General features: G+C 41.7%; 1 protein-coding gene across 12 annotated transcripts in view; it reads left to right on the forward strand.

Moving 5' to 3' along the window:
- The window catches only part of LOC126297857 (protein sickie), a 1,116,277-nt gene that overhangs the window by 918,644 nt on the left and 183,799 nt on the right, over nt 1–13,834 (forward strand). For all 12 annotated transcript variants that reach the window (XM_049989129.1, XM_049989128.1, XM_049989130.1 and 9 more), the window contains one exon: nt 2,135–2,267. In XM_049989129.1, the coding sequence (XP_049845086.1) occupies nt 2,135–2,267 (133 nt within the window). The remainder of the gene's footprint in view (nt 1–2,134; nt 2,268–13,834) is intronic.

Raw genomic sequence — 13,834 nt, forward strand, 5'->3', positions numbered from 1 at the left:
CCTTATCTTCTTCCTTCATTCTAGGATCCACTATTTTACACGTTGCCAAGATGTCTTGAATGTAGGATGCTGTCATTTCTCCTGGATGCTGTGCCCTGCACTTTAATTTATATTCAGCCTTGCACTTGTCGTTGTGCGTCGCCAAAATACTTGCACAGTTCCGCATGGAATACTTCCCAGTTTGTGAACTTCTCCTCGTTGTTCTCATACCATTGCTTGGCAGTGCCCTTCAAGTAGAAAAATACGTTAGTCAAACACATGGTGTCATCTCATTTGTTAAATTTGGCTATACACTCATATACCTTGAGCCACTTGTTTGGATCTTGGTCATTGTCACCGGAGAACCCGGAAGGACGTCTGGTGTGCTGGCACACAGTTGCTGTCATCGTAAAGTCCTCTTCTGCTTCTTCTTCTTCTTCTTCTTCTTCTTCTTCTTCTGTCTCCAATAGATTGCGATCTATTGAATATGGCTCGAACTCAGGTTTCTCGCCACGTAAACGGCGGCTCTGTTGTGGCCTGATAGGATCCACTGTGTCGTCAATAATGTGCGGTATCACAAGTGCCAATAACCAGCCTCTCGACCAGAATAATGTCACGTATAAGAAGTTGTAAGTAGATGAATGACGAACTCTAACTTCACTTAAAGAAGGTTTATTCAGCACTTCAACATAAGAGTGCAGAGCGAACTGCCTCCAGCCAGAACACATACAGTATATATACAGCTACAGAATATTACAGTACAATGCTTCTTGAAATTTGTGGATACTTGTAGAATTTACTCGAACTGAATATGGAAATCAAAATTGTACAGTTCAGGTGAGATTCGAACTCACGACCCCCACATACCACAGTTTAGTATCATACCCACTACACCACGGTGCTACTCAGCTTCTTTTGTGACAATACGGTAGTTAATAACATTTGTCATGTTGAAGTTTATATTATTATTATTATTATTATTATTATTATTGTTGTTGTTGTTTTTGTTATGTTAACACTGATGACACCAATTGCATGTAAATATGCTTAACGGTGGAATAAAACATTTGTATTTGTATTAAATGTCTTGTGGGTAATTAAGTGGCATTTAAGACTGAATTAAAGAATTTCTGGGGGGCAACTCCTACTACTTCATTAAAGAGAATCTTCACAGAAACTCTAAAAATTAATTTCTTAGCTTATAACGTAATACAAGCACTGTGTTCCTGTAATTATTCATAAAGTCAGTTCATTTCATTGTGTTACACTTAAATAAAATATACATTCTTGACTTTTTTTGTATGTTCTGGAGACTCCTGTCTGTGGCATCAATGTAATAAGAGTCATGTAATGTATGTCTGTAGGTAACCACACCTGGCACTGCAGATGACACATGCAAGATATTAAACACGTTATGAAAATAACAGGGAAATTTGTGAATACATTTGGTCATTGGAACTGAGGAAAAGACTTTTGCATTGAAGTAAACTTCGTTGAAAGTCTTATATTTAAGTATTTGGGGTTTGTATTTAATAAACAGCTAGGTCCTGATAAAGACACTGATCACTGAACAAATCTGGGATGAATTTCAATACAGCTGTTAGATTTTGGTTCAGTGTATCATTCATAACATTATAAAAAGTGTATGTGATGTTCAGTTAATGGAGACAGTTCTTTTGTGTATACTCAAGAGAGAGAGAGAGAGAGAGAGAGAGAGAGAGAGAGAGTGTGTGTGTGTGTGTGTGTGTGTGTGTGTGTGTGTGTGTGTGTTTGTGTAGGGAGGGATGAAAGAAAGAGAAACAATATATTGTTAACTTTAATCATGGTCACAGTGAGAAAGAAAAGCTGCACAGCATAAATATGAGAAAATGTCAACAGATAGCTGTGTATGAAATATGAAGTAAACGGCTCACTTGATGTAGATATCTCAGTGCTGACTAGGAGATCAGGCAGGAAAAGGAAGAAGCCCTGTTAGACACTACAAAAAGAAACACACTAATGGTGACAGATAAAGGCTTCACTTACACAGGCTGTTAAAGGAGGCATATGATGCCGAGAAAACTGCAGGCCAAACTAAAGAGTGACATCTAACTTCTTCCTGTACAGCCTTTTTTATTATAATGGATAGTTGTTCAATGTCTGTCTTGACTTTCAGGTTACATGTCAGATGGGGAAATGATGAGGTCAGGAGCAGTGTCATGCCACATCCCTGATGTTTGTGATGGTTATATGTCAGAAGGTGGTGCATCCTTATACATCCGCAGACAACAAATTTATCAGCAGAGCAAGTAAGTAAAAAAAACCACTTTCATGAGTGAGAGAGTACCTCATATTGTGAAGTTATTTCTGTTTTAACCTAAATTCTTTGGAACTGCATATTGATTTGATATGAATGAAATAATTTTTTGTTCAGAATGTTGAACACGGGTGGGGTGAGCCAGTAGGAGCATTTGCTGTGAGTGAAAACTCATTTATTTTATGAATATGAGAAAGGGCCTGTAATCACAGGGCTTGCTTTTTAATAATCTAAGAAACGTGGAAAATTATCACTAAAAGACCTGAAAATATCAAGAAAATAATGCAAAAATGATATAAAACATACACTGATGAATCAAAACTTTATGACCACCTGCTTAATAGCTTGTTTCTCCGTCTTTGGAACAAAATACACCACTGATTCTGCTTATCAGGGATCTGACAGTTTGTTGGTCACATGTATGGAAGTATGTGCCATTAGATGTTTGCACACAGTTCATGCAATTTGCATAAATAACAGGCTGCTGATTGTGTACGTGGTGATCGTGACCTAAGTGACCCAGATGGGTTCCATAGTATTTATATCAGGTGAATTTGGTCCCCAAGACATCAATGTTGGTTCATTATAATGCTCCTCAAACCACTGTAGCATGGTTCTGGCTCCAAGACATGGGCAGTTAAACTGCTGAAAGAGGAGATCACGATCAGGGAAGACATCACGCATGAAGGGGATTACTACCATAGGTCCCATACAAGCGCAGTGGAATATCTCCCATAACATAATACTGCTTCCACCAGCCTGCGTCCGCGGAATGCTGCACGTTTCAATCTGCCATTCACTTCAATTGCGTCATCTGTGGAGACGACCGTCAACCTAGGGTAGCAAAAATGTGATTCACCCGAATAGCTGACACATTTGCATTGATCAACGGTCTAATCCTGATGGTCCCATGCCCACTGCAATCTTAATTGACAATGTTGTTAGATCAACATGTGAACACATAGGGGTTGTCTGCTGTGGAATTCCATGTTCAACAATGTACGACGAACAATGTGCTCCGAAACACTTGTGCGTGCACCAGCATTGTGCCCTTTCACCAGAGATGCCACAGATCACCATCTATCCTATTTTACAGAACAGACAAACCTCCAAACCCCACATTCTATGAAGAGCCATGGACGTCCAACCATTTAGTGCATACTGGTAGTTTCACTGTCCTCCTACCTCTTTCCACTGATGCTCACAACAGTAGGACATGAACATTCGACCACGTTTTCTGGACACTCGTTCAGAGGCTCTGTGCAATAATAATCTGCCCTTTCTCAAAGTTGCTTAACTCAGTGGATTTCCCCATTTGTAGCCCGTATCTTCACTAGGGTGATCCCTCACCCGTGTTTGCTCTGCTTACATACTTTTGTCGCTGCATCACATGCCCACAGTGCCACCAGGTGGCATCCAAAATCATGATGGGCAGTGGTCATAATGTTTTGGCATATCAGATGAGATATAAAATGAACTATAGTAGAGAAAAAGTTGTGGAAAGATGGAACTGAAATTATGAAAAGGATAATTAATTTAAAATCTATATGTTTGTCATTAAGAAATCTCATTCTATGAAGATAAATGAAAATTGTTGTATAACTGTGTTAGAGCTATTGGAGTGTTTGTACGGAGAGGTCGTGTAAAGTGAGGGAATGTCTGTGGAAGGAAAACGCATGCTTGTTGTGGTGTCACCGCCAGACACCACACTTGCTAGGTGGTAGCTTTAAATCTGCCGCGGTCCGGTAGTATACAGTGACAGTGTAGTGGGATCACTCATCGAAAAATTCCTGTATTAGTTGGTCTTAGAGCAGCACCTGTAATAACTTCAAGGTGAACAAATACATTTCAAGGAAGACGCAATACATCAAAGTCAGAGATCAAGTAAAGACGTGTGTACACTTTAACAGTCAAATCATAACTGAGTCCAAGTCTAGCAGCCACTGGCTGGCTGGCCGCTTAGGTGGCGCTGCTGCTGCATGGGTGGCAGACAGCGCCGCATGTAGAGGACGCACGTAACTGTGCGGTGGCACTTTGAAAGATTGGCGAGTCACAACACTTTTCCCCCCGTTGAATTTTTTGCACAGGTCTTGATGGAGGTAGCCTGTAGATTGCTAACGTCCATAGGTGTTGTTTGACTGGTCATAAAGTCTCGAGGAGGCGGCTTCCCGTACGGACGGAAGTGTCCCCGAGGATAACATATCGAGATGACAGGAGACATGGGGGTCGAATCTGCTGGGGCTCCATGCACCAATCTGCCCGTTGTGGCAAGTCCGGTTGTTATAACATGAGACATGGGAGATGTGTCGGCGTCCATAGGAGAAGGGGGCGAGTAGAGTTGCTCCGACAGATGATGGTCATCTGGTTCCTGCATGGGCACGTCTCCCGGTGGCGTCAGTTCTTGTGCTGGCACCGATATTATGGTGAGAGGACTGCGTTGCAAGTTATGAGAGATTCCAGTATCCGGAGCGTCAGGTAGAGCCGAAGGTGGTGTAGCAGCATGTGGAACAGGCGTTGCCGGCACACGAGGCCGAAGCTGGTCCGAATGACAAACTGCAACACCCATGTCTGTCTGGAGTTCATACAGGTGTCGGCCACGGTGTCGTAAGATGCGGCCAGGACTCCATTTTGGCCACCTGCCATATCCACATACCCATACAATGTTGTCGGCGGTGAACCGGCCAAGCGAAGGCACCCGCGGCCGTGAAGTGGAAGGCCGCAGAAGATGAAGTAGCGTACTGGGCTGTCGGCTATGTAAGATTTCGACCATGGGGGTGAAACAGTAAGAAGCCAGAAATTGGAGAAGCACACCATCAGCAGAGGAAGTCAGGAGTTTCCTATTCTGAGCCTTACATGTGCGGACCAGTCGTTCAGACTCACCGTTTGACTGTGGGTGGAACGGAGGGGCTGTGACGTGCATGACACCGTGGCAGGCACAAAAATCCACAAAATTGGAAGAGGTAAATTGCGGACCATTATCACTAACAAGAGTAGAGGGAAGGCCTTCAAAGAGAAAATGCGAGCTAGAGCATTGGTGGTTGCCACAGTGGTAGGCGACGTGCAATGGACAATGAAAGGAAAGTTAGAGTAAGCGTCAATAACGAGAAGCCAATAAGTACCTAAAAAAGGTCCCGCGAAGTCAACATGAATATGCTACCAGAGCTTCTCAGGTGAAGGCCATGGTGACAAAGCTGCATCGCATGACGCGGACCAGTGAAAAGGCACGTTTTTATGCAACAGGTGATGCAACGGCTGAGCCACCGAAGCAGCAGACTGTAAAAACTCGTGATAGTATGCTATTTTCCCCAAGAAGGGCTGCAGTTCCTTAACAGATGTAGGGTGAGGAAGGGCATCGATCGCAGTGACAGTTTGCTGAAGCAGACAAATACGATCCCGAGAGAGTTGAAACCCCAAGTACGTGATAGATGCCTGAAAAAATTTTGATTACTGAAGATTACACTTAAGACCAGCAGTCTGTAAGACGTGAAAAAGTGTGCGGACATTTTGAAGATGTTCGTCAGTGGTGGAGCCAGTGACAACAATGTCGTCCTGGTAATTTATACACCCAGGGACAGTGAGCAATAATTGTTCCAAGAATCACTGAAAGAGAGCATGGGCGCTGGCAACCCCGAATGGCAATAGTTGGCATTGATAGAAGCCGAAAGACGTTTTAAGGACCAGAAACTGCCGGGAAGCAGCCTCGAGAGGAAGTTGATGATAACCTTCTGACAGGCCAAGTTTAGAAAAATACTGGCCTCCAGCAAGTTTAGTGAACAATTCTTCAGGTCGAGGCATAGGGTAAGTGTTGATAAGGCATTGAGCATTTACAGTGACTTTGAAATCGCCACAGAGATGAATATCATCATTTGGCTTAGCAATGACGACAACAGGAGGGGACCACTCACTGGAAGTGACAGGAAGCAAGACCCCTGAAGCAGTGAGATGATCCAACTCCCGTTTGACCTGATCACGAAGGGCCACAGGAATGGGCCGAGCCGAAAAAACTTAGGCCGAGCAGTGGGTTTGAGCGTGATGTGAGCTTCAAAGTTGTTTGCACGGCCTAACCCAGGAGCAAAAAGGGACGAAAATGTCATCGACAAGGAATCCAATTGAGCATAAGGAATAGCAGCAGATACGATATTGACAGAGTCATCTATGGAGAACCCAAAAACACGAAAGGCATTGAAACCAAAAATATCCTCCGCGTTACTATGGTCGACCACAAATATGGGAACAGTGCAAACGACAGATTTTTAAGACACCTCAGCATCAAATTGTCCCAAGAGAGAAATCTTATGTTTATTATAAGTCTGTAATTGCCTAGTGACAGGTGACAGGATTGGAGAACCCAACTGAAGATACATTTGAGAATCGATGATAGTGGCAGCAGAACCAGTATCCACCTGCATGCGAACATCTCAACCAAGTATTTGGACAGCGAGGAATAACTTCCCTGAAAGGGAAGAAGTACAGTTGGTAGACAACACAGAATCAGAATCAGCGTCATGTTCATGAACATCATGTATGCAGTTGGATTTGCAAACGGACGATACATGCCCCTTTTTTTTGCATTTGTGACACACGGCCTAATGTTGTGGACAATCTTCTCGTGAATGTTTCTTAAAACACCACGGACATGAAGGAAGTTGCTGTGGGTTTTGCTGCAGTTTTTTAGAGGTTTGTTTACAGTTAGGCTGAGGCTGCTCTTGGGAGCGTACTGCGGCCACGTCGGTCGGTGGGGACACGCCACACGCTTAGTCAACATCGTACAGAGGTTGTATTTCCCCGACGTTGCCCCATGCCTCTATTTGCGCTCCAGCGGCACGAAAAATTTCAAAAGACTGAGTGATGAATAGGACTTCATCTAGAGTCGGATTTGCCAACTGAAGGACACATTGCCTAACTTCTTTGTCGGGTGCCGATTGGATGATAGCATCCTGTACCATGGAATTGGTGTAGAATTCTTTGTGAACTTCAGTAACAGATTGACACTTTCTACTGAGGCCGTGAAGTTCAGCAGCCCAGGCGCAATAGGATTGATTCGGTTGACAACGATAAAAGGCAACACGAGAGGTTACCACTTGCATTTGCTTTTGAAAATAGACTGACAGAAGTGAGCATATTTCAGCAAAGGACAAAGACACAGGATCTTTCAAAGGAGCCAATTGCGACAACAACCGATACATTTGAGGTTAAATCCATGAAAGGAACAGAGACTTACATGTTTGTTCGACCGTGACATGAAATGCCAAGAAGTGCTGTCAAAGACGTTTTTCGTAATCAGACCAGTTTTCCGCCATCTCGCCATAAGGAGGAAAAGTAGGTAGAGACGATGACGAGAGACGCCCCGCATTTGATGCTGCGATGGAATCACGAATCGTATTTGTGAGAAGTGTTTGCTGTTCTATGAGACCTTGCAATAGTTGCTCTAAAGTAGGCATGGAAACATGTGGGTCAATGATGGAAGAGAAAAATCCCATCCTTGTCGCCAATTGTAATAACTTCAAGTTGAACAAATATATATCAAGGATGATGCAATACATGAAAGTCACAGATCAAGTAAACAGAGTAAGACATGTGTACACTTCAACAGTCAAGTCATAACTGAGTTCAAGTCTAGCGGCCACTGGCTGGCTGGCCACTTAGGTGGCGCTGCTGCTGCATGGCTGGCAGACAGCACCGCATGTAGAGGACACGCATAACTGTTTGGTGGCACTTTGAAATATCAGCGAGTCACAACAGCACCGTTTTTAGATTGAAGCCAGCTGATAGACATACATGCTTATAGGAAGTCCCTCTAACTAAGGAATCACCTTCAGATGACGTCATGTTTCCAAGTAGAGAAGGAACTAGCATATTTCATCAATATATAAGAGTTATTAGAGATAAAGTTAGTGAACCACTTATGGATGTTTTGGTACATCGGAGTACCATTTAAATAATTTGACAATTCAGAGGCTTCCTTTACCAGGGTACAGATTAGCTAACTGTTTTCCGAGGAGTTCCTTGCAGAGTTGGGTATTGGCCATGTACGTAAAAAACATTATTCCATTTGAGTCCGTAGATCTATCAAGGCACTGCACTGAACAGATATTTGAATTTTGTGCAGGGGCAGTTGAATTTAGTGAAACTAAACTTCTAAATTTTGTTGTTTATAGGTCCCCTAACTCTTGACTTCAGAGCATTTCTGCTCAAGCTAGAGCGGGTCCTTGATTCACTTTATAGGGAGTACCAGAAATTAACTATATCTGGTGACTTCAATATTAATTTTGTATATGATTGTGCAAGAAAAAGGATGTTGGTAGATCTCCAAAATTCTGATGCAGACACTGTTTTTTTCAACTAGGGTGCAGGGGAACAGTAGCACAGCCATAGACGATATTTTTATTCATTCTTCATTACTAGATGGGCATTCTGTTAATAAAAGGATGAATGGCCTTTCAGACCATGATGCACAAATTTTAACACTGAAAGATTTTGCACTCAAAACAAATGTCACATATAATTACTAACTGTGTAGGAAAGTTAATCCAATGGATATAGACAGTTCTCTGAACCTTGTCAAGGAACAAGAGTGGCAGGATTTTATAATGCTGATAACATAGATGACAAATATAATGCTTTCCTTAACACATTTCTCATGCTCTTTGAGAGTTGCTTTTCATTGGAACTTTCTAAACAGGGTACTAGCAGTAAAAGGCAGCCTGGGTGGCTGAGTAGTGGGATATGGATATCGTATAGAACCAAGTGGGAATTATATCAAAATGTTAGAGGTAGTCACAATCAAGCTATAGTAGCCCGTTACAAACAGTATTGTAAGGTGCTTAAAAATGTTATTAGGAAGGCAAAGAATATGTGGTATGTCATATGGTCAGTTGCGAAGGAAGTGTCTGGTCAGTAACACAAGGTTGACAATATAAAGTCAGTTTTTAGTAAAAATATTTTTGTTACTGATAAATCAGAAACATGTACAGTATTTAAAAATCATTTTCTGAGCATTGCTGGTGAATTAAATTAAAATTTAGTTTCTACAGGGAATCATATAGTGCTCCTGGCAAATGCCTTTCCGAGATTGCGGTCTGAAATACTCATCTGTGATACAGACAAGAGGGAGATTGAGTTAGTAATTAAATCGCTGAAAACTAAGGACTCTTGTGGATATGATGGAGTGCCTATCCGAATATTAAAGTACTGAGCTGCACATGTTAGCCCTGTATTCTGCCATATTTGTAATTTTTCCTTTAGGAATGGTCAGTTTCCTGAATGATTAAAGTACTCTTCAGTAAAGCCGCTTTATAAAAAGGGTAATGTATACAATTTTAGACCTATTTTTATGCCATCACTGTTTGTTAAAGTTATTGAAAAGGCTGTGTATGTAAGGTTAATTGATCATTTTATTTCACACGATTTGCTATCAAATGTACAGTTCGGCTTTAGAAGTTGTTCAACAACTGAAATTGCTATAGTCTCTTTTCTCTGAGAGATACTGGATGGATTAAACACAAGGTTTTGAGCACTAGTCATATTTTTTGATTTAACTAAGACATTTGACTATGTTGATCACAAAACATTGCTCCATAAGTTGGACCATTACGGAATACAGGGAGTAGCTTACAATTGGTTCACCTCTTACTTTAGTAACAGGCAGCAAAAGGTCATTATTCACTGTGTTGAGAATGGCTGTGATGTGGGGTCTGAGTGGGGTACTGTCAAGTGGGGGGGGGGGGGGGGGGGGGTTGCTCCAGGGATCAGTGTTGGGCCACTCTTGTTCCTTATTTATATAAATGATATATTCTCCAGTATTACAGGTAATTCTAAAATGTTTCTGTTTGCTGATGACACTAGCTTGGTGGTGAAGGATGTTGAGTGCAATAGTGCAGTTCATGACATAAGTTCATGGCTTGTAGAAAATAAACTAATGCTAAAGCACAGTAAGACTAGGTTTTTACAGTTTCTAACACATAATTCAACAAAATGACATTTTAATTTCACAGAATGAGCATATTATTAGTGAAACTGAACAGTTCAAATTTCTAGATGTTCAGATATATGTTAAACTTGGGTGGAAAGCCCATGTTCAGGAACTTTGCTTAGTTTCATTCACGTATGTGAATATATCATACAATCACCATTAATCTTTATTTTACAATTGCCATTACCAACTTTGGTCCATATAAACAAGTACTCATCAGCGTTTAGTTTTTTCTTCTTTCTTGTACTCAAAACAAATGGCATGCTTGGAACTAGAGTACCATAAGGCTGTTTAGCCAACAGTCCTGTAGTCTCCGATATACTCCATGTCTTCCATGTGAGAATATTAGCATCTGGAAAAGCTTCAAGGCCACCATAATCCGCTTCATTGCCCCACACAACAGCAAGTGTGAGCCAAGTACTACCTCCAAACAATGCCTGTACATCACAGGTAAAGTTCAGATGAAGGCCACGAAACACATTCGGGCCTCCAATTAACTGCTGCTTATTAAATTGACCAGCAAGGTCAATATCAATTGCCTTCAGGGCGGACTTAGCCGCTGGCAAGGCTGCCGCGGGCAACACGGGCTATTATTTAGCCCGTGTTGCTCAAAAATTCACTTCCGGTTGTTCAATTGGTGCTGATAAGGCCGCTCACTCGCTGCGCGGCGGCCGGAAGTTGTTCGATAAGGCGTTCTGGCTTACACTGCGCTGCAGCACGGAGCGTCATTCGCTCTGCGAACGTCGAGGAGTGCGGACGCTTAGCTCTGGGTGTCTCGCTGGGCATTGGCTTGCTACGTTCACTTGTGTTAACGTGCCACAGCAATGCCTCTGTGACGCGCATGGCGTCGTCGCTGGCGGCGCTGTGTACCTGTGTATCGCAGCTTGAAGGCAATTGATATTGACCTTGCTGGTCAATTTAATAAGCAGCAGTTAATTGGAGGCCCGAATGTGTTTCGTGGCCTTCATCTGAACTTTACCTGTGATGTACAGGCATTGTTTGGAGGTAGTACTTGGCTCACACTTGCTGTTGTGTGGGGCAATGAAGTGGATTATGGTGGCCTTGAAGCTTTTCCAGATGCTAATATTCTCACATGGAAAGGAGATAAGGATTTTTATTGTCTATAATATATCATACAATCACCATTAATCTTTATTTTACAATTGCCATTACCAACTTTGGCCCATATAAACAAGTACTCATCAGCGTTTAGTTTTTTCTTCTTTCTTTGGGGTAACTCTTCTCATTCTAAAAGGATATTTTTGGCTCAGAAATGGGTGGTTCGTGCAATAAGTGGTGTGAGTTCATGAACCTCTTGTCGACCCCTGTTCTCTAGTCTGGGTATTTTGACATTAGCCTACACACACACACACACACACACACACACACACACACACACACACACACCTCTTACTGTCATTTCCTGAAAACAGTATAGACCAAAGTAATGAGAAGCAGAAGAAATGATACTGGCAAGAAACTTAACAACAAAATAGGTGATCACAAAGTAGATGGAATTACGGAATTCTGTTACCTTGGAAACAAAGTAACCCAAGACAGACAAAGCAAGGACGGCGGACGAAGCATGACCTCCATCACAGGCAGGTCATTCCTGGCTGAGACAAGACTACTGGTATCAAACATAGGCCTACATATGAGGAAGAAATTTCTGAGACTGTATGTTTGGAGCACAATGTTGTGTGTTAGTGAATGACGGACAGTGGGAATACATGATCAGAAGGGAATCAAAGTGTTTGAGATGTGATGCTACAGAAGAATGTTGAAAATTAGTTAGACTGATAAGATAAGGAATGAAGATGTTCTCCACAGAATCCTTTACAAAAGGAACATATGAAAAACATTGACAAGAGGAAGGGGCAGGATGATAGGACAGTTAAGACATCTGGCAGTAACCTCCATCCTTCTAGAGGGAGCTGTAGAGGGCATAAACTGTAGGGGAAAACAGAGATTGGAAAATATCCAGAAAATAATTGAGGATGTAGGGTGCAAGTGCTACTCTGAGATGAAGAGCTTGGTGTGGAAGAGGAATTTGTGGTGGGGCTTATAAAACCAGCCAGAATAACTGATGACAGAAGCATAAGAAAAGCAAAGATGCACATGTCCACACAATCCTTGGCTGTAATTCTTCTGTGGAGAGTGGGAAGAGAATCAATGAAAATCAGTGGGCCAATAGCTGATATTATGATAGAACCACCTTTGTGTTTACAAAAAGCAAGTAAACACTCCAGCAGATGGGTGTTGAACATCTGTTATATATTAATCTGAATTTTTGGTGGAAACTAGGAAAAGGATAGCTTCGTGGACAATGTTATGAGGGGTATTCAATAAGTGACACAACACTTTTTTTCTTGGCCAATTTCAGATGAAAAATGTGGAATTTGTTGTGGGACATCATGTAATATTCCTTTTTCAGCCCTTATATTTCCATGAAGTTCAGATAGGTGGCGACACTATATGTAGCCTTCAAAATGGTGTAACAGAGGTGTGTTCCAGGCAGAGAGCTGTCATTGAGTTTCTTTTGGCATAAAACCAGAGCATCACAGATATTCATAGTGCTTGCGGAATGCTTGTTGAGGCCTGTCAGTGAATAAAAGCATGTTGAGGTCACACAAACCTGTCTGATCTACCACATGCCAACTGGCTGCACACAGCTGTAATTCTGATGTCCTCCATCATGCTGCGACAATCAGCACTAAACTGTATTGTGCCACCCTCGGGGAATTGAAGAAACTCCTTCTCCGTGACAACACCAGGCTTCACACAAATCTGTGCTGTGACATTGACCAGTAGAGTGGTACCATGCAGGCTCTCCCAGTAAGATGGCATAAGGCCATTGTGTTGAACAGAGATTATGTTGAAAAATTGGGTTTTGTTGCCAAAAGAATGATATGGTGTGTTGGAACCCTGAATAAAATGAGTTTGCTTTCAGAAAAAAGTGTTGCATTATTTATTGAATGCCTCTCATATATTTCAATCATCATCCATCCATCCTTGTTCTATGATGTCTGCAGTATTTGGATCACCTAATGCAGTCTAGGTTGCGATGGACATTTGGATATTACTATCTGCTAACAAATATGTAATCTGTGTCAGTAATGTTGTACTGTGATTGTGGAAACAGTTTGTTTAGGATACTGATTGAATTCTGATATTACTTGAGTCAAATCAACTGTCTTTCATTGAGGCAATCCTTTTCAGCATATGGCAAGATGGTTTTTCATGTACTGTTATTCTGAACCACTGCTTGTGTATGCTATCATTATTTTGAGCATTGCTGGTCTTGATACAACTAAAATTTTTGCTGAAACTTAAATTGTTTCAGTAATTTTCTATTGATGAAGTTCAGAGTGCTTTATCCTCGTGTCCCACCTATCACTGATGTTGGCACAAACTAGTGGGAAATAGACTGTTTGGCATATTATAGACCAACAGTAAACATAGTCATAACACAATAACAATCATTTTTACAATCTCAGAAAAGATGCTGTGTCTCAATGCATACAGGTTCCCAGTATTTTTTTTTAGTCATATTTGTAGTAATGTTGGATCCTTAGTTAATGGACTGC

This window comes from Schistocerca gregaria, chromosome X (assembly GCF_023897955.1).
Source record: "Schistocerca gregaria isolate iqSchGreg1 chromosome X, iqSchGreg1.2, whole genome shotgun sequence".
NCBI classification, from domain to species: Eukaryota; Metazoa; Arthropoda; class Insecta; order Orthoptera; family Acrididae; genus Schistocerca; species Schistocerca gregaria.